The 22,763-nt window shown below is 34.4% G+C and overlaps 1 protein-coding gene across 4 annotated transcripts in view; it reads right to left on the bottom strand.

The window, feature by feature from the left end:
* Positions 1–1,722: 1,722 nt before the first annotated feature.
* The window catches only part of ZC3H6 (zinc finger CCCH-type containing 6), a 47,413-nt gene continuing 26,372 nt past the window's right edge, over positions 1,723–22,763 (bottom strand). For 2 of the 4 annotated variants that reach the window (XM_032469770.1, XM_032469771.1), the window contains exons 4-12: positions 21,147–21,423; positions 19,491–19,618; positions 15,295–15,411; positions 14,547–14,658; positions 10,390–10,499; positions 9,274–9,527; positions 7,158–7,651; positions 6,605–6,850; positions 1,723–4,204 (exon numbers count right to left, since the gene is read on the bottom strand). In XM_032469770.1, the coding sequence (XP_032325661.1) occupies positions 2,736–4,204; positions 6,605–6,850; positions 7,158–7,651; positions 9,274–9,527; positions 10,390–10,499; positions 14,547–14,658; positions 15,295–15,411; positions 19,491–19,618; positions 21,147–21,423 (3,207 nt within the window). In that variant the 3' untranslated portion in view covers positions 1,723–2,735. The remainder of the gene's footprint in view (positions 4,205–6,604; positions 6,851–7,157; positions 7,652–9,273; positions 9,528–10,389; positions 10,500–14,546; positions 14,659–15,294; positions 15,412–19,490; positions 19,619–21,146; positions 21,424–22,763) is intronic. The other 2 variants (XM_032469773.1, XM_032469772.1) reach the window with 2 other exon arrangements.

Genomic DNA, 22,763 nt, shown 5'->3' with positions numbered 1-22,763 from the left:
GTTCAGAAACAGACCTACTTGCTGAGGCACAGTTTGAAAACACTCCAACATTTGGTTAATTGTCAAGATTCAGAATGAGGTCCTAACTGGGAAAGTCCCAGAGATAGGAGCTGTGGGCAAACTAAACAAGACATGGGAAAGGAGCTGCTCAGTCTAAATTATGACCATCTGGGTATCCCAATTCAACGCCCTGATACACCCCACTCTGCTTAACATCAAAGAGAACAGGTGTAAAACTCTCGAAACCAGTATGAATAGTCAAGTCACACCTCAGTGAGTCTAAAACATACAAGTTATTTCTGTCAGCTATATATGTTTGGCTTCTAAGAATAGGAACATAATGTACTTTTCAATGTAACGGTGTAAATTAAATTAGATGGATTCTAAAAACACCAGTTCATCTTAAAGAGGAGTTTATAAATTAGAGAAAATGGCTATTTATTAATTTTGGTAAGAAAATAGGAAAAAAGAAGAACATTAAAATAATCCAGGTTGATAGGGCATAACAGAAGATTCCCTAAGTTAAAGTTATCTCAATTAAAAAGCATCACAAATAAAAATCATTAAACATAAATAAAACATTTTCATACAAAATATGTTGTTAAATTTGAAAGTTGGTTCAAACTGTCTTGCAAAATAGCCTCTAGGACATTAGCTGAAGTAACGGGGGCTCAAGAACGCTAAGTAAACGAACATTATAATTTGTATCAATGATTTTGGAACCTCAGTTTTTAACTAATTTTTTAAAATCTCTCTTAGTAAAAAGGATCTTCTGTTAAGAATCTGGAAAAAAATTTGGATTCTATTTTGATTCTTAACAAGCCAAATTATTTTTTTGGATGATATTGTAAACAGCATTACTTACAATAATTATAAAAGCATGAATTAAAGATTTGCTAAAATTTTCAATTTAATGACTAAAATTCAGCAATTTTACTATTTTTATCCTGATAAATAAATTATTATTTTTAGGAATATAAGTATGTATATTTTCTCTGTTAGTTTTACCCATTTTATTAACTTTTCTATTAATACTAAAGTTTGTTTGGACAGTAAATCAGAAAGTACTTTCTACAGTGGCTTTAAAATGCATTTTTTACCCCCCAAATATTATTGAGAACCATTTTAGACAACAATGGAACCGAAGTGTATATAGTAGGAACTCACATTCCCTTGAACAACTGTCCTCCTCTTAGAACACAATGAGCTTCTTAGGTGGGCAAGTCGCATTCTTGTTCACTTAACTGCCACCCCATTTAAGCACGGAATCAGAGCAAACAAAGTAAAAAGTGAAGAAGGGAAGAAAAAGAATACACATTAGTATTAAACCATATGCTATGTGGTTTAGTTCCCACAGAAATATTTTGCTGTGTATTTTTAAAATCACTTCTCAAGGACTGAGTTCCTCTCCTTGCATTACCTTTATAATGAAATGCTCCTTTTCAAATGACTTATTGGAGTTGTCACCAGCAAATACTGTCACATACCTCCAGTTCAAGATATGAATATCAGTGTAATACTTGGTTTTAGGTATAAATAATACATGTATAAAACAAGTAGGGCTGCCATTATTTATATACTGCAATAAATACATGAGAATGAATACAAATTATTTTTCATAAAAATACAATTTCTAATCAATTTAGGAGGTTTCCAAACTATGAGGACACTAAATACATTAAAACACAAGGCAGTCTCCTCTGTTATAGAATGCCAGTCAGGTGAGATCTGAAAGAAATTCTTTATTGGTAGCCATATACAGTTGACTATACCATCTCTGTGTTTTCTTGCTATTTAAGAAAAAGTATAGAACCTGGACATTTAAAACATTATCAATGCAATAATCATTAAAGGCTCTCACTGGATCTTTTAAAACTCTGTTAAAAATTGCCAAAGTCATGATGAATACAATTATTGCAGCTACATAATTTGAAAAAGTAATATAAATTATGCTGCTAAAGACAAAAAAATCGAAATGTATAAACATCATAATATAACAGCAGTAACTCATAACTAGTTAATGTGAAAAATTAAAATTTAAAAAGTTACGTTAGAGGAATTGGGAATTTTTCACTTTAGCAAAACATTCTATTTATGTATCTCCAACTTCTATGATACAGTATACTGTAAAATACCTTTAAAAGATATGACATTCAAATGCTTCATTTACACAAATAATATTGCCAGTACTAATAAAAGTGATGCCCCTTAACTAAATGAACTGCTCTAATTGAGATTAAAAATGTTTTCTTTACTTCATTTTACAGTTTAGCTAGCAGTTAGCATTACATATTAATCAATTCTGTGTTCACAAAGAGAGGATCCTAGTCAAAATACTGTTTCTCAAAAGTAATGTACATTATATTGCTTGAAACTAACAACCATATAAAAGTGGTAATCATTTATCTAAACACTGATTATGAAAGACAACTGGCATATATATATGCAGGCAGAGTGTTGAGTTCATGATGGTTTATTTACAATAAAAGTATTTTTACTGAAGCTAACATGATATATAGGTTTCTATGTCAATTGCTACAGTCTTTTAAAGTTATAAAAATATTATATAAAATTCCACAGGCTTTAGAGGATATAACTTCATGTGGTTCTGATACTAGCAGCTGAAAAGTGTTTATAATTTAAAAATAAATAAACTATAGAGGTAAACCAGTTACAAAACAGCAGAGGACTGCAACAGTCACAAGAGTGAAAAGAACTGCGGAGTTACACAACAGCTAACAGAACGGTGAAGCAGTTGGATCAAAAGTTTTAAAAACCTCTTTCAGAGACTTGTCATCGGTTTCTCTACTGGGGTCATCGTCTGGGGTGGGGCTCACCTGTCCCGTCTGCCTCGCCTGCCTTGGGTCACTGTACTGGGGTCTGATTAAGCCTGTTAACGCCTGGATGGGAAGACTGTGCACTGCTGGGACCTGCACCACACCGGAACCCCTGACAGGATCTGCCTGTGGGTCCGCCGGGCCCTCAACAGTCACATCCACACTTGGAGCGATCTTCTGTGGCAGGACTGCTTCTCCAGGAGAAGGCTCATTTCTGTCACTACTTTTTAAACTACCACTTTTTCTCTGGTTCTCTGTATTTTCCATCACTAGCTCTGATGCAGATGGTGAACCCTGCTCCCTAGGGTCATACAAACTAATACCACTAAGAACTGAGCTTGGGGTTCCCAGGGGAAGGCCAGCTGAAGAGGAGAGTTTAGGGGCATATGGAGGCAAACCGGGACCAGAGCTGCTAGGGACTGCCCCTAAGGGCTGGGATGAGCCAGCATTTGATCTGGCTAAATGAGGGGCACCCTTTGATGTATGTGAATCCTTCATAACTGCTTGATGAGACTCTGTATTATGCAGTCTGTGAAGTCTAGGATCAAAATTTTTTTGCAGCCTAGGATCTCCCAATTTACTTCCTGAAGCATGCAGGTCTCCCAGTTGCTCTAGGTAGCCTTCTCTGCTTGTTGTGCTAATTTTCGCTTTGGCTGCTAATTTTGAATCAATGGGCACTGTGTTTTGATGAAGATCACTTTTTGTATTCCATAACCTACTGAGCCTCTGGTCAGCTATCAGAGGGGGCAGAGGTAAATTGATTGAAGATACTGGATCAGGTTTAGGTAAAGGGACTGGAAGTAAGTCTTCTGGAGCCCACACGATGTGTTTTGCAAAGTTGGGTTTGGTTAGGATAATATCCATTTTAATGTGGCTAAACTGCCTCAGTTGTGACCTTGGATCCTGGAGCATTACACCAGGGGAAGAATCCAAAGGTATTAAGAACGCTTTTTCTCTCAGTTCTCTTTCTGTGTCTTCATCATCATCATCTCCTCTTTTGTGTTTGACATTAGAGCCAACGTTTCCATGATGTAAATCAAACTTTGCTCCACCAACCGAAGAGCCTACATGACCACTTCCATTCCCGCGTAATTTTCTGGGATCCCACGCAAGTCTAAGATCCAGTGGGGTAGACTCAGAAGATTTTCTAAGGTCATGCCTTGAGATAGTCCGAAGTCTGGGGTCAACAACTTGGTTTCCTTTACTTTTCTCTTTAGCAAGTCTTGGATCAGTAGGAGTGCTGAGTTCTGTGGAAGGTTGTTGTTGATTCCTTAAAGTTTCTGTTTGTTTCTGTAATGTTCTCAGTATCGACTTGACACTGCTTCCTTCTTCCTCTTCACTACTGGAATACCAGTTAACAGTATCATCTAAAGGCAGACAAAAACTGACTGTAAAGAATGAAGCATTCATATATGGCCTTAATTAAGATTTAAAAAACACTATTCCTGAAATAAGTGTAGTCTAACTTCAAGAAAATGCACCATAGAAATGCCAGTTTAGAGGGAAAGGATAAATCGGGAGTTTGGGATTTGCATACTAACTACTATATATAAAATAAACAAGGTCCTACTGGATAGCATAGGGAACTATATTCAATGCCTTGTAATAACCTATAATGAAAAAGAAAATGAAAAGGAATACATGTGTATGTATAACTGAATCACTTTGCTGTACACCAGAAACTAACACAGCACTGTAAATTGACTATACTTCAGTTAAAAAAAAATGCCAGAGTTTCAACTTGTTGGAACAAGATAAGATGTGGTATAACAATTAGCAATTTAGTCATTATATTCTACAAAGAAAGAGATGTGGTATTGGAACATCTGTAATGTCCTTCCAGTCAGAGAAAAATCTGGACCTTTCATTCGAACTGGTCAAAGGGAACTCAGAAATGTGTGGTAAGATAAGGTTGGGAGAAGAAGGAAATACACTCTTGGAAAGGAGTAACAAAATGTTTCAGCTCTCTTTAATTCAAGCAATTCTTAAACTTCATAGCTCTGGATTTAACAAGGGGGAGATATTTTTTAAAATCTGGGAAAAAACCAAAATGCTAACAATGATAATTAAGGAAGCAATGGGAACAGAGCAAATGAGGGCTGAAGTGGGAACTTTCCCTTCATACTATGTTGTAATTTTAGCTGTTTGACTACGTGAATATATCATTCAAGCATTAAATGAAAAATAAACAAAAAAATACTTAGTTTGAACAAAACATTGTTTACAAAACAAGCATTGGTAGTTAGGGTGGGGATGTGGTTTAAAATAATAATACTATGTCACAATGGCAGTAAGTTTTACTCATATCTTGGTGTCTAAAAAAACTACTTATAGCCAGACACTGGACCTTTCTTCTCTTTCTCCAGGAAGCTTAGAAGTACACTTGTGATTCACTTTTACCTCTTGCAGTTATTTTAGATTTTTCTGAATAGGGGTGTCACTGCTCACAGAATTTGGTACTTGATCCAAAATATTATTTTATTTTCACTTTCATATCAATATATTTTATAAGCAGTCAAATTCCTTTTGGAATGAGAGTAACAGAAGGAAAGTAGATCAATGGAAAGCAGATACTAGACAGAAAATGAGTTTTAAAAGCTTTCTATCTGCTTTTTATCAAAAGAGATAAAATTTATAAAGGCAAAAAAATTTGTAAAAATGAACACAAACACAAAAATATCTAGCTGTTTGGATGTTTTCTGTATACAGGGAAAACAATCCTCATAAAAATTACCAATTGTGTAATATTATAGCATAAATTTTATATCATCTAGAAAAGTTTTAATTTTCTTGTTTATTAAAACATAAAGCTTTGTAAGACTTTAAAGAAAGATTACTAGGGGATGGGGCAGATGTATAGCTCAGTGGTAGAGTGTGTGCTTAACATGCATGAGGTCCTGGGTTCAATCGCCTGTACTTCCATTAAAATAAATAAATAAATAAACAAACCAACCCAATGACCCCACCAAATACAGATTACCATTAAAATGGTTATTTCTTAAAATTAGCACCTAAAGGAGTAAATATAAACTGTTCAGGAAATTCGCTTATTAGAAACCCCTCATTCCCTTGTCATGCTACATAAATGAGGAGTTAATGGTATCTTCATTGAAAATATAGCAATGTTTATAGAGTAGCTTGTCACTATCTAGAGTTATCTAGTTCTACACAGTTATTCATACATTTTATGTTTCAGTGGCCAAACACATCAATTTTATAATTCATAAGAACTAGGTGATTTAAACTTTCCTCCCCTTAACTCAATCAACTAATTGCTATATGCTTATCAGTATCAAAAATACCAAGGGAAGCTTAGTGTCTCCACATAACCTTTTATATTAAAAATAATATTCCTTAATAATATAGTAGAACCGGAAGTGTACAGCCTATGCCCATAAAAATTCCTCTAATAATTAAATCATTTGAACTTGGATTAGAAATCAAAATTCCTGAAGTGGAAGGTATTTTGTTCCTGTTCTATTTCTTTTCTTCTTAAAAAAAAAAAAAAGGTTTAATAGCAAGTCTGCTTGCCCAGGCCTGACACTCCAGCTTCAGATCTCTTCATCGCTTCAAATCAAACCCTTTGCAATTAATTACTAATGCATCAGTGGCACTGGAAACCGCAATCAATCCCAAGAAGACAGGAGCTATGAGATAAACTACAAATAGAAGAGACAGTGCTTAGGAACCCATTTTTCAAATTTTAACTTATTCAAGACCATTTCAGGAACTGAGTCATCTAAACAGGTAAAATGCTATCACAACACCTGACACACCTTCTTCTTTGCTTAGTGCCCTCTGAGGCTGAGTGCTGCCTGGATCTTCATCTTCTTGGTATTTCTGAGTAAGTCTGACAAAAAGAGCTCTCTGCACTGCAGGGGGGAGACCTGGGGCAGGCAGGGCACCAGGGCATGTTACATTACCGCCGCTGTCAGACCCACTCCCGTGGTTAGGTGAGTCTTGAACGACGGGAGGCTGATGCTGGGCAAATTCTCCATGGTGCCACGTCCCATCTACACACGTAACACGGAAAGAAACACACTCTGATTTAGCACAAAACTCCACTAGAGAGTAGCACTGTGAAAGTTTAGTTATAATAATAATCACATTTAATAATCAAATTATGTAATTATAAGTATTTTTTAAAGTTCTGTAAAGTTCTACTGCTACAAATATTTGGTTAAATTTAAACTGTATTTTAATGTTTCAGTTTTACATTTTACTTTGTGTTATTTAAAATATTCTTTTCATGCTTTTAAAGAAAAATAGGACTCCAAATATTTTAAATTAGAAGTGAGTTATTTCAAAAGGTAAACTTACCACCAGAATTATTGGATGGCTGAAAATTATGCACAGCATGCTGTGAATAGTAACTGTCATAAAACTCAGCCGTGTTTGGAAGGGACTCATAGTTGGTACTGAGCTGCATCTCACCAGGGCTTTGCAGGTGTGACGAAGCTGGAGAACAGTGATTCTCTCTAGGTACTTTCATCATGTGCTCTGGGAAGCCTGGGCAATGGTAAGCACCACTCATACTTGGTGGTGTCAAAGGTGTTTCCGGTTGAACAAGTACTCCCGCTTGACTGTGAGGGCCTACAATTCCAGGTGGACCAGGCGGTAAAGGGGGGCTCTGCGGCATTGGACATGGATGATGTCCAGGGGAGCCTGGATGCATCACAGGACTATTGTGTCCCTGAGACATATTGGGTCCGGGACCTGGACTTGACCCAGAACTATAGATATGTTGAGGATGTGGGCTGCTTTCCTGAAATTGTGGTCCTGGTGATGAGGCACTGTTATAAAATGCTGGTGGCCTGTGGACAAAAGAGTAGTATTTCTTAGCTCAAAGAAAAGAGGGAAACAAGAATGTTACATTTTAAAATAGATATTGGTTAAATGTTTTACAGTACCAGAACAGAAAACTGTATTTTTAAGAAGCAATTTATTCTATATTGTCTATAAGTGGAAACAGCAACATATGTGTCTTGCCTTCATTTCAGCCCACAGTTTTCTTAATTACTGCTTACTACCAGCTGTTCTTAAACTTACCAGTTATTAATATTTTGAAAAATATAGAAAAGGACAAAAATAAGTAAGATTCACCTCTAATTCCACCACCCAGAGATAAAGTTTCTTATTGGTTCTCTTCTAATCCTTTTTCTAGGCATACACAGACCTTCTTATAACAAAATTAGAATTATAACATACCACTTTATTACAATTTCTAATTGGTTATTACTTGCATAAAAAAGATTTTAATTTGTGAATGTTGCTCTTCTTTCTAGACATCTTACTAATTTAATTATAGGTGGCCTTCCATAGCTGCAGTTCGGCATCCACAGATTCAACCAGCTGCAGATTGAAAATATTCAGGAAAAATATTCCAGAAAGTTCCAAAAGGCAAAACCTGAATTTGCCACATGCAGGCAATTACTTACATAGCATCTATGTTGTATTTCCAACTATTTACATAACATTTGCATTGTATTAGGTATTATAAGTAACCTAGAGATGATTTAAAGTATACAGGAGCATGTGTGAAGGTTATATGCAAATACTTCACCCATTTATATAAAGGACTTGGGCATCTGTGGATTTTGGTGTCCATGGATTTCCTGGTACCAGTCCCCCTCAGACACTGAGGGATAACTGTATGATTTCTAACAGTTTTGTTAGTTGACTCCTTTGGGTTCATTAAGGGAAAATGACCAAATAATGAGTCTGCCTTTTCATTTCTAATCTTTACATCTATTATATTGTTCTCCTTTTGCAATGACTAGGATCTGATCTACAATATTTATTTAGCTAAATAGTGAACATACTTGTCTTTTCTGGACTTGAATAGAAATACTTTTAATGGCTCGCATTCATTGTGATTTTTGCTGTAAATGTCTTACTCCTCATCTGCTACGATCTCATCGCTTCCTGAGCATTAGGGTTAAAAGATAACAATGGGACTTAGAGCCCAAGTGAACAGACCCTGGGGGAGAGGGAGCAGGACTGGCATAGTGTTGTTAAAAACTGCAAACCTGGATGCAGCTTACCAAGAGGTTTTCCTCTAGTGGCCCAAGGAAATACTCCTCTAGAAGAACAAGTATGCTGGAGACACACTACCCACTATGTGTAGATATTATTCATGGCAATGCTGCCCCATAACAAGATGGTAGGAACGCCAGTTCCATGCACCTAGCAGTGTCCTTCAGGATCAGTGTGGAGAGGTTTCTGAAGCTGTGTTAAGGATTCTGTAGAGAAAAGCACTGCTGGCAGGCAACAGAGGGCAGGGACAAAAGGAAATGGGAAGCAGCAACTGAGGTGCCTGCCAGATGTCTTATCTCTGTCTAAATCTAATTACCTGATTAACATGGAATACAAGTTAGTTTCTTAGTTAAGAATTTTCAGGTGGAAAATGCTGCCATTTTTAAAAAATTTAACTTACTTCTTCCCAATTTTATGTGCTAAATCCACAGTAGGTTTTACAACTATTTCAAAAAGAGATGGAATTTTCTTGAAATCATCAGAGAGATCTGTTTGAAAATCATCTTCAGGATCAGAGAAGGGAAAATGCTCTGATGGGGTTGGCAGAAGCCCAACTCCTGGAGGCGGTTTGGGGAGGGGAGTTATGCCACGCTTTCTGAGTTCTTCTAATTCTCTTTCATCTTCATTTGTAGGGTCTTCTTCAGTGTTCAACACCTAAAAATAATCAGCAAAGATCTCTATTTCAAAACAAGCTTTCTTTCTCACATTTAAAGCAGTGAAGAATTGAGTAAACTAGTTTTACTAACAGAAAAATACAATATTAAAGTTGAAATAGATCAGAGACAGCTAACTAATTTTTTATAAAGAATATGAGGTTCAAAGAGGTAAAGGATATTTCTCAAAGTAAATTAACTTTTTTTAGAGATCAGATCTGAGGTTACCAGAGGTGGCTGGAGGAGGAACTGGATGAAGGTACTAAATAGGTACAAAGTTCCAGGTATAAGATAAATAAGCACTAGGGGTGTCACGTACAACATGGTAAATACAATTAACACTGCTGTACATTGTATGTGAAAGTCATTAAGAGAGTAAATCCTAAGAGTTCTCATCACAAGGGAAAAAAAATCTCTTTTTATTCCTCTAATTTTGTATGTGTACAAGATGATGGATGCTCATTAAATTTGCTGTGGTCATCATTTCATGAAGTATGGAAGTCAATCATTACGCTGTACATCTTAAATTTCTACAGTGCTGTATGCCAATTATATCCAATAAAACTGGAAAATAAGTAAACTACACTTGAACAAAAACTCAACTGAGAGAAGTAAAATTTACGAAGGACTGGTTTTAAAATTAGCTTTTTTAATGGCATAACAGTGATAATAGCAAAAGATTTTTTAATTCTTAGCCCAATATTCCTGCTTTTCTAACACAATATAATAGAATAAAACATAAAATAACAAGTCCTTAATTTCTTAGGAGAGTTCTACAAAATATGATTTACAAAACATGATTCAAGTCAAACAAATCTATGGAGAGACTTAACAAATAATCGAGGTATAAAAATATTACTCACTTTGTCCAAAAGTTTCTTTGTTTCTTTAGTCAGATCATCATGTGAAAATTTACAGTTGTCTCCTTGGTAACATTTTGCTCCGCTATGGTAAAACTTGCATGGAAATTCATGTAAATAAAAATATTAAGGAATAGACCAACTATAATCAAACTTGTATTTTTAAACCAAAAACGTAACTGCTGTATCAGTAAGATTTTACTGCTGTATGTTGTACTGAATTTTCTATAATCATATCAGATAATGTATTTAATTTTTAAGCTTAAATATTTTAATTACACAAGACATTCAAAAAATTTTAAGTCTTACTCTGTTAAAGCTAGAAAACAATTTTTTAAAGAAAAAAATATTTACGATATTACAGCAAATACTATAGTAATCTAATTATGTAAACTCTGTTACTTTACACAATAGAATAAATTGTCACACAGAACATATAAATTTTGTAGCAAGACTTTATGAAGAAAATAAAAGGGCCTGATGTGTGACGGTAAAGTCAAGTATTCCAACAATGAAAACCACAGGTTACATAACACCATTTGCAGCAACATGGATGCTCCTGGAGAATGTCATTCTAAGTGAAGTAAGCCAGAAAGAGAAAGAAAAATACCATATGAGATCGCTCATATGTGGAATCTTAAAAAAAAAAAAAAGCATAAATACAAAACAGAAATAGACTCACAGACATAGAATATAAACTTGTGGTTGCCAAGGGGTCAGGGGGTGGGAAGAGATAGACTGGGATTTCAAAATTGTAGAATAGATAAACAAGATTATACTATACAGCACAGGGAAATATACACAAGATCTTATGGTAGCTCACAGAGAAAAAAATGTGACAATGATTATATACATGTTCATGTATAACTGAAAAATCGTGCTCTACACTGGAATTTGACACAACATTGTAAAATGACTATAAATCAATAAAAAATGTTAAAAAAATAAATAAATAAATAAAATAAAAAAAAAAAGAGAGAACCACAGGTTAATCTTACTTAAGATTTTGGAGACCAACATCTAAAGGAAATGTTAAATCAAGAGGTACAGGTGGCCACACAGGGTCAACAATGTTTATCATCTGGCAGTTTTGTGAGATCTCTACCACCCCTGAAGGCTCCTAGCTACTCTCCCTCCAAACACTGGAGAGATACATTTCATTCGTAAATACTTCCATGTTTATTTTGAACAGATAAGGAGTATTTTTCTTAACAATCACAACCTTATCATCAATCTGAAAAATGAATGCATTAATTTCTACTATCCTATAAACTTCCCAGACTTTTCAGAAAAATGCCTTTCAGGATCCAAACTGCATCTAGCTGGTAAATCTCTCAAGTTTCCTTTCACTTTTAGTTTGTATCACTCATTTGATAATGTCAACATTTGGCACAGGTGGTGTTTCATTGCATTGTATCAGAAGGCATTTAGTGCCTGGTTGTTTCTTTTCAGTGAGTAAGACTGACCAGTTGGTTCAGGTGTTGTCCGTCCAATCTATCAATTACAAAGTTTCTGACCAACTTTTCACAAGATGATTTTAGCAGCCATCAGTAATCACTACCCAGATCCACTGATTCATTAGAATTTGCAAAATGGTAGGATTGCTAAGTAGAAGGGAAAATTCATGTATAATTTTGCCAGACACTGCCAAGCTCCCCTCCATAAGGGTATACCATTTTGAATTCCCACCAGTGAGGTCTGAGTGTGTCTGTTTTTTCACAGCCTTGCTAACAAACTTTGCTGTCACTTTTTGCATGTATGTGTATTTTTGAAAATCTGAGAGCTACAAATGGTATCTCGACATAGATTAAATTACGTTTCTTTTTAAAAAATTGTGGTATGATTCCTGTACAGTAAACTACATTTATTTCAGGTGTACAATTTGATGAATTTTGATAAATGTATACACCAATGAAACCACCACCACAACCAAGATAGCTAACATTTCCATCACTCCCCAAGAGATGCAGATTTCGAATTCTGAATTTATCCTTTCCCACCCTCTTTATCTCCTGGGAAACCATAAGTTTTGTTTTCTATGTCTGTGAGTCTGTTTCCGTTTTGTAGATAAGTTTCATTTGCACTTTTTTTTTGCTTTATGTTTTTGGATTCCATATATAAGTGATATATGGTATTTTTCTTTCTCTTTCTGACTTACTTCACTTAGAATGATAATCTCCAGGTCCATCCATGTTGCTGCAAATGGCATTATTTTTTTCTTTTTTATGGCTAAGTAGTATTCCGTGTGTGTGTGTGTGTGTGTGTGTGTGTGTGTACACACACACACACACACACCACCCCAGATCTTCTTTATCCAGTCATCTGTCGAAGGACATTTGTGTTAATTCCATGTCTTAGCTATTGTAAATAGTGCTGCTGGGGTGCATGTGTCCTTTCAAATTAACAAGTTTATTTGTTTATTTTTGCTTTTATTTCCATTACTCTAGGAGCTGGTTCGAAAAAAATCTTGCAGCAATTTCTGTCAAAGAGTGTTCTGCCTATGTTCTCTTCTAGGAGTTTTGTAGTATCCGGTCTTATATTTAGGTCTTTAATCTATTTCGAGTTTATTTTTGCACATCGTGTTAGAGAATGTTCTAATTTCACTCTTTTACAGGTAGCTGTCCAGTTTTCCCAGCACCACTTGTTGAAGAGACTGTCTTTTCTCCATTGTATATTCTTGCCTCCTTTGTCATAGATTAATTGACCATAAGTGCGTGGGTTTATTTCTGGACTTTCCATCCCGTCCCATTGATCTATGTGTCTGTTTTTGTGCCAGTGCCATGCTGCTTGGAGTAGCTTTGTAACTACGTTTCTCTTATTATGAACAGGATAGAGCATCTTATCATATGTTTTAGAGTCATTTGCATTTCTCTTTTTGTGAATTATCTGTACCTCTTGCCCCATTTTTCTTCTCAATTTTTAGAAACTCATATATTAAGGCTATTACCTCTTTTAAGTGATACATTGCAAACAATTTTTTCCCATTTTATTATTTACCTTTTACATTGTTTATGCCATATTTTTGTTATATAAATTTTAAAATATTTTATGCAGTCAAGTATTCAATGTCTTCCCTTACTGTTTCTGAATTTCAAGGCATACTTGGGAAAGTTTTCTGTTCTTCTGGATTATAAAGGAATCCATTGGTATATTTCTCCAGTATTTGCATGGTTTCATTTATTACATTTAGATCTATGGTAACAGATTTTTCACTTTCTTTTCTTCTATACGTTATTTTTTAAAGTAGACAAATTTACCTTGGGAAATACATGTAAGAATCTACCAAACAGCACAGTGTGCTGGGGAGGCAGAAAAAAAATCACAGCAAAGCAACACGAGACATGAGCGTGAACAAATCCATGGAACCAAACAGAAAGTCTAGAACAAAAACATACATATAAGCAGTTCATCTGTGATAAAGATTGAGTTTCAAATCAGTGGGGAAAAGCTCCAGTAGTCATGTGTGGTAGTGAGTAACCAGCTTGGGGTGGGGAGGAGTCAGGGTTAACACAGAAAAATGTACTATATATATATATATATATATATACACACACATCTCTATATCTATCTATCTATCTATTTATCTATCTACATACATATATATATATATGTGTATGTATGCATGTATATACACACACACATATATATATATACACACACACCCCATATGTCATTTGGTGGAGGCAAGAACACAATTTCAAAGTATAGATTTCCAATGGAAGAAATAGGGAAGAACATACAGTGTTTATCATTGGGTGGTAAGATCTGACAAAACTTTGATTTTATAATTTTCAACAATGATAATTTATTATTTATAAACCTAAGAAAATAATAATTAAGTCACAGAATAAATATTTTGCCAAATACTCCTTCAGAAAGCACAGTCTCTTGAAATATTTATAAGCTGAGTATATTAAATATAAAGTACCTTTATTTCATAGATCTTTTTTTTTCCCCAAAAGAAAGTTATTTCATTTCCCTAAAGAAAAAAACTCAGTTTCCCTTTTGAAGTAAAAAGGCTGCCTAGACTTGATTTATATAATGTGCTGTTTTAAATTTAAAACCAAATTAGGCTTTCCAGGTTGAACTTATGATTTTTAGACCCTCAATGATGCTTGAAAACCTCAATATTTTGGTTAATATATTTTAATAAAGGATATTATGCATATAAATACAGTTCTCTCCTTTGGTACAATATCCTTGTAAATAAAATTTGCAGATCTCTTTTCTCTTCTCCAACTCTGCATCGTGATCAAATTTACATTGATCTCCCTGTTCACAAAAAAGAAAAGAAGAAAAAGAAAAAAAGAAACCGTCAAATTGAATTTTCTCCATGGTGTTTCATGGTAGAACTATGGTCATATCTTCAGTCTTTAAATAATGAGCTAATAATAATTCAAACAATCCCTTAGAACTCTTGCCCAAGACAGTGGATGTGACTACGTGCAGAGAGGCGGCACAGTGAGCACGGCCTCCAGAGGATACGGCCTCGGTTTCACCAGCACTCAGCACTCACAATTTCTAGCTGAGCTGCTATGGGGACTGACTTAACCTCCTCGTTTGGCCATATTTAAAACGTGGAGAAAAACAGTAACAACTTCATTGTGTCACTGTAAAGATTTAATATTAGTAATCCACTCTGAACAGTACTTGCCACAGAGTCAGCATCATGTGTTTGTTCAATATAATCTGATTTTAAAAAATTCTATTATTGTTCCAGAATAGAATTAAATCAGTTCTGGTATACAATATTTCCATGCAAGATACATTTTGAAGAACCAATTTTATTACAACTATATGAGAAATGAAAAACTAACCACCCTCCAATGACTTTAAATTTTAAAATTATTTTAGAAGATTATTTTAGATCATTTTAAAAAATGATTTATGATACCCCCATAAATTTACCTTAATACATCTCCCTTCCAGAAAGTATTTACAGATTTGTTTTCCTTTATGTTCCACTGTGTGCTGGTTAATAAATTCCTGAGTCATAACCTTCCATTTCTTTCCTGGTTTACTATACTGTAAGAAAAAAATTATTTAAATGCAACATATGAAATATTAAATCAGTATTAAAATGTATAGTCACATGGATCTGGAAAGCAGTACACACTGATAGTTAAAAGCAGTCAAGACTGGAAGTGCTGATGCTATTCATTTATTTGGAGAGAGAGATCCCTCTGGCAAACTGCTTATTGCTATGAGCACTTGCAAAGAACTCTATTTCTAATTTAATGAGGACACATAACTACATTTTTCAAAATAAAATTATGAAACATTTAAAAATTAAAAATAATACTCAGTTTTGGAAAATGTAAAAGATATGCACTCTCATGTACTGTTGATAGAAGATTTAAAATATCCATATTGTTTGACACAGAGTTTGTACTTTTCAGGATTATTCAAAAGAAATTATCCAGAAGGTATACAGTGATTTATTCATAAAAATAACTACTGCAGAATTATTTACAAGTCAAACAAAAAGTCTAGAAATACTCTACACATCCATAACTAGGAGAATAGTTAAACACATTATGATACATTTAGGTGGTAGAATACTACATAGTCATTAAAAATCATAGGATGGAAAGACAATTTGGGAACATAAGAAAATGTTCACAATACTTCACTAAGTGAAAAAGTGATCTTAGTTTATAAATAATAAAGGCAAAGAAAAAAGACTAAAAGATTATCCCCCACACTTAGTGTATGTCTCTAGATGGATCTCTGAAAAATTATAGACTGCTTGCATGTGTGGTTATTTTGCACTCTCTAGGGAAAAAAAAAAAAGAGGAAGAGTATTACCTTTAATTTTTCAATTAAAAAAAAAAGTAGTGTATGGTAGAAAGTCCCGCAGCCCTACTTGCTTTCTTTAGCTCTTCTCCTCAGTCCCCTATTCAACTCTTGCTACAAGTATAAAGAGATTGACTAACAAGAGAGTATGACGCTTAGTCAAGCTAAGGACTGCCACTCATGAGCCCTATAAAACAGCACTGTGTTTCAAGCACCCAGCATGCACAATGCCTTGCACACTGTAGAAGCTTAGTAACAATTTGTTCTTCTGATCTGATATCAGTTTTCCCTTTTCTCTCAATTTGCTAGAAGATGGAGAACAAAGCACAATCTACTGAAAATAGGAAACTGCCTCACGGCGAACCCTTGAGGTAACAGATGGCTAAACTTAAATCTGATCCTCAGTGCTCACAACTGAAATATACATTTTACTACAAGAATTCTTGGGGAAGAAGTACAAGAATACCAGAAAAAGATAATCTTAGAAGTTCTTCTAAAAAATATACGTATGCCCATATTGTTCCAGGAAAACACAGTGAAACTGCTTATACTCTACTCTGAAAGGATCATTTAAAATGTCTTAAATCTACGTAAATTTGACTTACAAACATTTTCTATTTTTAGGCTCATTTAGAACAAGTAGATATAAATAACCAGCTCACACTTGCCTCCTGTACAAAGAATTGTGGGCTGTAATAAAATAGGCAGCCAAAGGGAGTGCATTACACAAAGTCAGTGAGGCAACTTGAGGAGAATAACTCTGAAATTAAAAAGTAAAAATACTAGGTAATCACACAAAAAAAACCCCAAAGCTTGAAAAATGCACCAAGTTGTACCTATGTTTCATTAATAGCTCACTCTTTCTATGTTACTTTCTAATGGCGTGCCTCATTGTTTTAGTAGACGATTATGGGGGTTTTTTTGTTTTGTTTTGTTTTGTCCTTCAGTTAGTTCTATTTAAATGAGTAGTAAGTATCTTAATATCCATAACTATGGGAAACCTGGCTATAATCAAAGTATTCTAGAAAATCTAAAGCAAATTTAACACATAGAATTTCAGGACAAAATAAAGTGCCTGGAAGATTTGATCTTTTAAGCTTGAGCCCATAGAAGAACCACAAATGCCCCGCATCTTTAGTATCTCTCATAATGTAAGAGCTGGAAGAACCACAGAAGTAATCTAGTTCATCACCTTCATTGGACAAATATGAAAACTGAAGATTAGTGACTTGTCAAAGTTTACGGGTATGTTAGTAGAGTCAAGACAGAATTCTTTGCACTGTATCACACTGTCTCAAAGAAAACACAATTCAAGACAGAGGAAGAGAAGGAAAAGATGAAGGGAGGGAAAACCAAACTACCTACTTCGACATTTTAAAATTTATTTACTTTTAATATTGTACTGCTGTAAGGAACAAGAGCATAAAAGACTTCTGGCATATACTACAGGGAAGAAGAAATTAAAGGCTCTACCAGGAAAAGAGTATGTATTTACAGAAAATTTAATAGCTACTATAAAGACTAATAACTTTAGGAGTTTTATGGCTAACAGAATGAATAAGTCTTTAAAATCCATCAAAAGTTTGTTTGTTCTGTGACAAGTTTTCAAGAAAATTAGTGGGGACATGTAGGTATCCCTGAATTTATCTGGCCTTCGGAGGACCTTACACTCCTCGAAAAGGCCAGGGTGGAAATGGATCTATGTTGGCCACTCTAGCGTGTCCACTCTACCCCAAACCACTCCTGAACATGAGCTGCTTCCTCTGGCACTCTCCTGCTTATTTCTGGAATCGTAAGAAGAAATCTCTCATGAGAGCCAACAAACTGACTTACTATCGATAACATTTTAATCTTGATAAGTAAAGGAAAAATATGTTACACCTGATAAATGCAAAAGAATTTATTCCAATTTTCTATTACATGATAAAGAAATCTTTTAGTTGCGGCCCAGATCTGTAAATATTTAAAATGCTAGTGCTTGAAGGCACCCTTAGAATTAATTTAATATGTACTTTTATTTTACAGAGTAAGCAAATTGATGCTCAGAGATAGGTTGTAACTTGCTCAAAGCCACACTTTCTTGGAAGCTAATTATTTTTTCACATGTAGGATGTTAAGTATTGAAGAAAGGAGGAGGCTTACTTAGAAAACATTCACATTAATTTGGTCTAGTGAAAGCAGCACATTCTACAGGTGCCTAGGAAGGTGGACAGGCAAGCATAATAACCCAGAAATTTTAAGATTGTTTCCAAAGCTATTCCATGGCAATACTGAGTTAAGAGTGAATGTTAACAGGTGTGCAGGGGTTTAAAAAAAAAAACCAAAACCAAAACAGTTCATGATCAAGTAAATTTTGAAAATTATGGGCTGAAAAAAGTAAAATGGGCTTCTTTATGCCTAACCTGCTCAGAGCCTTTAATATACTGTTGACTGAGAATCCCCAAGAGTAGAATAGCATGTCCTAGGTTTCAGAAATTTATTTGGGCCTGAACTTCTTTTTTTAGGTCATACCTGTTGACAACTTCCTCAACAGTGTACTAAGGAATACATATTAAGAAATTGTTGCCCATTATCTTTAAACCCAGAGATCAGAAAACTAAGCATTTTCCAGTTATAGTACGTTATCCCTTTTCTATCTATCAAGGTTGCAGCTTTTGATAACCCAACCTTGCTCTATATAATTCAATCAAATCTTACTGGAACAGTGGCAGAATGCAGGAACTGGATCACTCTAATCCCGAAAGTGGCTACCAGGCTGAAATGTACTTGTTTAGAGTTCAGTGCTCCGTATATTTACTCAATATCTACTACACATATGGTTCATAAATTCATCTTTCCAACCATTTACATCTCCTTTTCTTCTCTTTCAAAGCTTTCAACGCTAATAAAGTAGGTGAAGTTACCACCATCTCCCTTCTTGGCCCTGCCACACACTGAGCTATGAGCATTTCATTGCCATTTGCGTTTAGAGGAGATGACTCCTAGGAAAGGAGAGCTCAACAGAGAACTAATAGAGCACACACTTTTGCTTTCAGATACATCAATTTTACTTTGAGGTGCTTTCAGACGTATCGATTTTATTTCAAGGTCACCTAAACTGACATCTCTATACTAGTATCATAACTAATTAAAACAGTACTTCATTTTTGGGAATGTATCTATTTGATCTGAACTGAAATTTTTTATTTACTAGGAAAGCAGCATTAAAGTCACAATGCTTAGAAAAATAATCACAATGCTTTATTTGCAGTCAAATAGGTTAAAGGATGGAAAAGCTTCTCTCCTCATCATATATAAATTCCCAGTACCTCTTGAAAGTCATCCTGAAACATACTAGGCCCTTTATTGGTTCTTCCCCCACGGTCTTTGCGTTTGATTTTCTTCGGCAAACCGCGTCCACGACCAATATTATAACTTTTAACCCTCTGTTCAATACCTAAAAAAGTTAAAGTGTACTTCAGATATCATAGAAAACAGTACATCAATCTATTAGTTTATAGGGAATAGCATATTTAAAATAAGTCTATAATGTACTGTGCACTGTGCATTTTTTCCCCTCTAAATTCAAAGAAAAAAATTAATTCAATCTTTACCTTTTACTTCCTGGGTACTGCTTTTTATTTTTTTGTTTTTTGAGGGATGTTAACAACATAAGGAAGGTAAGGAACAAGGATATACATGGCATTTAAATCTACTCATTAACATAAGAGTGACTAAGATACAATTCATAATTAAGGATAAAAAAACAACTTACAACAGTATGTATAATTTTTTTGAAATAATTGTCAAAAAATTCTAGAAGAATATACCAAAAATATTAATAGTAATTGTCTCTGGGTGTAGGTATTCAAGTTGCTTTTGTTTTATCTTTGATCTTTGCTGGGTTATCTTTTCTACACATAGAAAAGTTTTCTGCATTTGACCATATATTACTTTCATAATTCAGGGGGAAGAAATAAAAGTCAAAATAAAATACAATACTCAGTTATTTAACAGAACAAACAGGAAGCGCTTGAAAGGCAAAACCCCAGTGGGAAGGGATGAACAGTCCTCTCCATTGCCCTTATTCCCCAACTGGAATGACCCCTGACACCACTATGTCTAGACTTCAGGAACAAACATACTAATTACAATAGCATATGCATAGACAAATTCCTTTCTCTTTAGTTCAACAAATTTTTCAAAGGAATTCTGCTAGGAAATCAAGAAAAAATAAGGCCATAGAAATAACCAAATTTACTCATAAGTGATTCCTTTTTTAAATGATAACTAAAGGATAGTTATTTAGGGTTTGGATGCTCACTACTTCATCTCAGCCTCATCTACTCCAGTTTTCCTGAAGCAGACTTATTGACTGGACAATTCTTAAGGTTGATTTGACCCTGATCTGACCAATAAGTTCTATGGTAACTTGCCCTGGTCTCTCCAGGGACGAGGTACCTCAACATAGCAGATGAAAAGGTGATCACTCCAGAAATTTTTTAGATTATGTTCTTATTTCCAATCTTGAAAGATGTCCACAATCCTAAGTACATTTGCATAGCAAAGATGATTGCTATACTTTAAGCCTAGTAAAAGAATAGCTTCCCAGAATTCTGCCCTTACAGGTCTAAAATATAAAGTAATACAGAGTAACAGAGACAACAGAAAAAGGTAGGTTATGTTTTTTCAGTGTACAGATATCATATGGAAGGGAGGGGAAAAACACAACAGGAAAGTTGTTTTATATTTTTACATACTTTTAAAATATTAGGAAATCTTTTAAATTCAAATATTAAGATATCATGCCGATAGAAATAGTTGTAGATTTCTGTCCTCAAGGACAAAATAAATAAAAACAAATTTAGGAACCACAACAATAAGCTGATCACGAGAAAGGGCTAAGAAATTTAACTTATTACTCCATAGCTACCTGTTATATAAGGTTCTCATTATTCAAAGCAAATTGACAACTTCAAACTTACCTTGATGAATTCCTTTCAATCTTTGTTTTTTCCCTGGCTCTTTGGAAAATGATGATCCTAAAGCAGTACTTGAGGTTTCTTTAGTTTGCCTGTATTGTTTCAGCTGACTGGCAAAGTCTCCCTCTGCTTCCTGACTGTAGGTACCAAAGTTGTCGTCGCTGTAGGTACCAAAGTTGTCGTCGCTGTAGGTGCTGTACTCATCATAGTCTTTACTTCTAAATTTTCTGTTGTGTTGACTCTTCTTTGATGTCATGTAGCTTCCTGATATATGTCCATGCTAAGTGAAAATGAATAATCATTATCAAGATTTTTCAGTTACATACAGGAATTGACAGTAACACAGGACATCTTTCTTCCCCCAGAAAGCTGGGAGAAAGAAGAGGCAAACATAGTTATTAGCTCTGCCTCTTGGTTAAAACTTACTATGACACTATTTAAAACTAAGTTCAAAAAGCTAAATGCTACTCTGGGTTATTTAACATTATAATGTTCATAGATCCTTGCCGGTGAGTATGTCTTATTCACTTTTTGTTTTCAATGTCCCATGTTTGTATGCACAGGAATCCTTAAAAAGATCCATACCATCATACATGAATTCCTTCTCCAAAAACACTGAAGAGGCTTTTTTGAAAATAAAGAAATGACAGTAAAATAGCTTGGAGGGAGGGTAGAAAATATATATATTCTCCTAACGTTGAAAAATTCCCAAGTGACATATTTAAGCATATTATATTTCATTTAAAAAACTATACATATGGACAAATTTACAAAAAGAAAATGTTTATATTTGAGGTCTAATAGAAAAAGTAGGTTCCCCAATAGTAAAAAAAAATCTAGTGAATAAATTGCTCATTAAAAACTATTTATTGGAATATACATTATTAATTTTATTGCTTTTAGTAAAGCATGTAAAAATAAATACATTTTAGTCCTAGAAGTTTATTTAATGATAGTATTCAAGTACACCTCTATTAACTGAAATGTTTTTGTTAGTTCCATCATATATTTTGTCAATTTTTCTTATAAGAAAGCAAGAAAAAATTGCACATAATTACAACTTGAGGATCTAGAAAACCCCAGACCATGACTCATTTTCAGTTTAGCACATTTTAAATGTGATGCAAAAATGCTGCCCTGGCACGGTACCAACATGAGACTACGTGTTTTTTAATAGAATGCAGAGAAATACAAGTACTTTTCAGTAATTTTAAAATAGAGATAAAGTATATAACTAAAGCAATCAACAAAATCAATTAGCTCATCAATTTAAAATTTTGAAGACAAAATTTGTATTAGATTTTTGTCTTGTTTTAAGCAGTATTTTTCACGTTTATATACTGTTCTCAGTCTAGCACTTCAGAAATCCACAAAGGGATTTACAACTGTAGCCAAAAGGCAGTGTTTCTGACATTTCTTAAAAAGCCACTATGAAAATAAAACAAGAAATAATGCTTTGATTAAGTTGAAGATTAATTAGTTGAATGGTACTTACATTTCCCTTTATAAAAATATGATTATATTAGTTCTTCAGTGATACATGTTAATGCTTTATGATTACAGATTACTCTGCTGAGTGAGTATGAACTCTCCTTCAGAGGTTAGATGCCTTTCACAAAA

The sequence above is a fragment of the Camelus ferus genome, chromosome 28 (genome assembly GCF_009834535.1).
Source record: "Camelus ferus isolate YT-003-E chromosome 28, BCGSAC_Cfer_1.0, whole genome shotgun sequence".
In the NCBI taxonomy this organism is placed as follows: domain Eukaryota; kingdom Metazoa; phylum Chordata; class Mammalia; order Artiodactyla; family Camelidae; genus Camelus; species Camelus ferus.
This window is presented reverse-complemented; position numbering and strand designations above follow the sequence as displayed.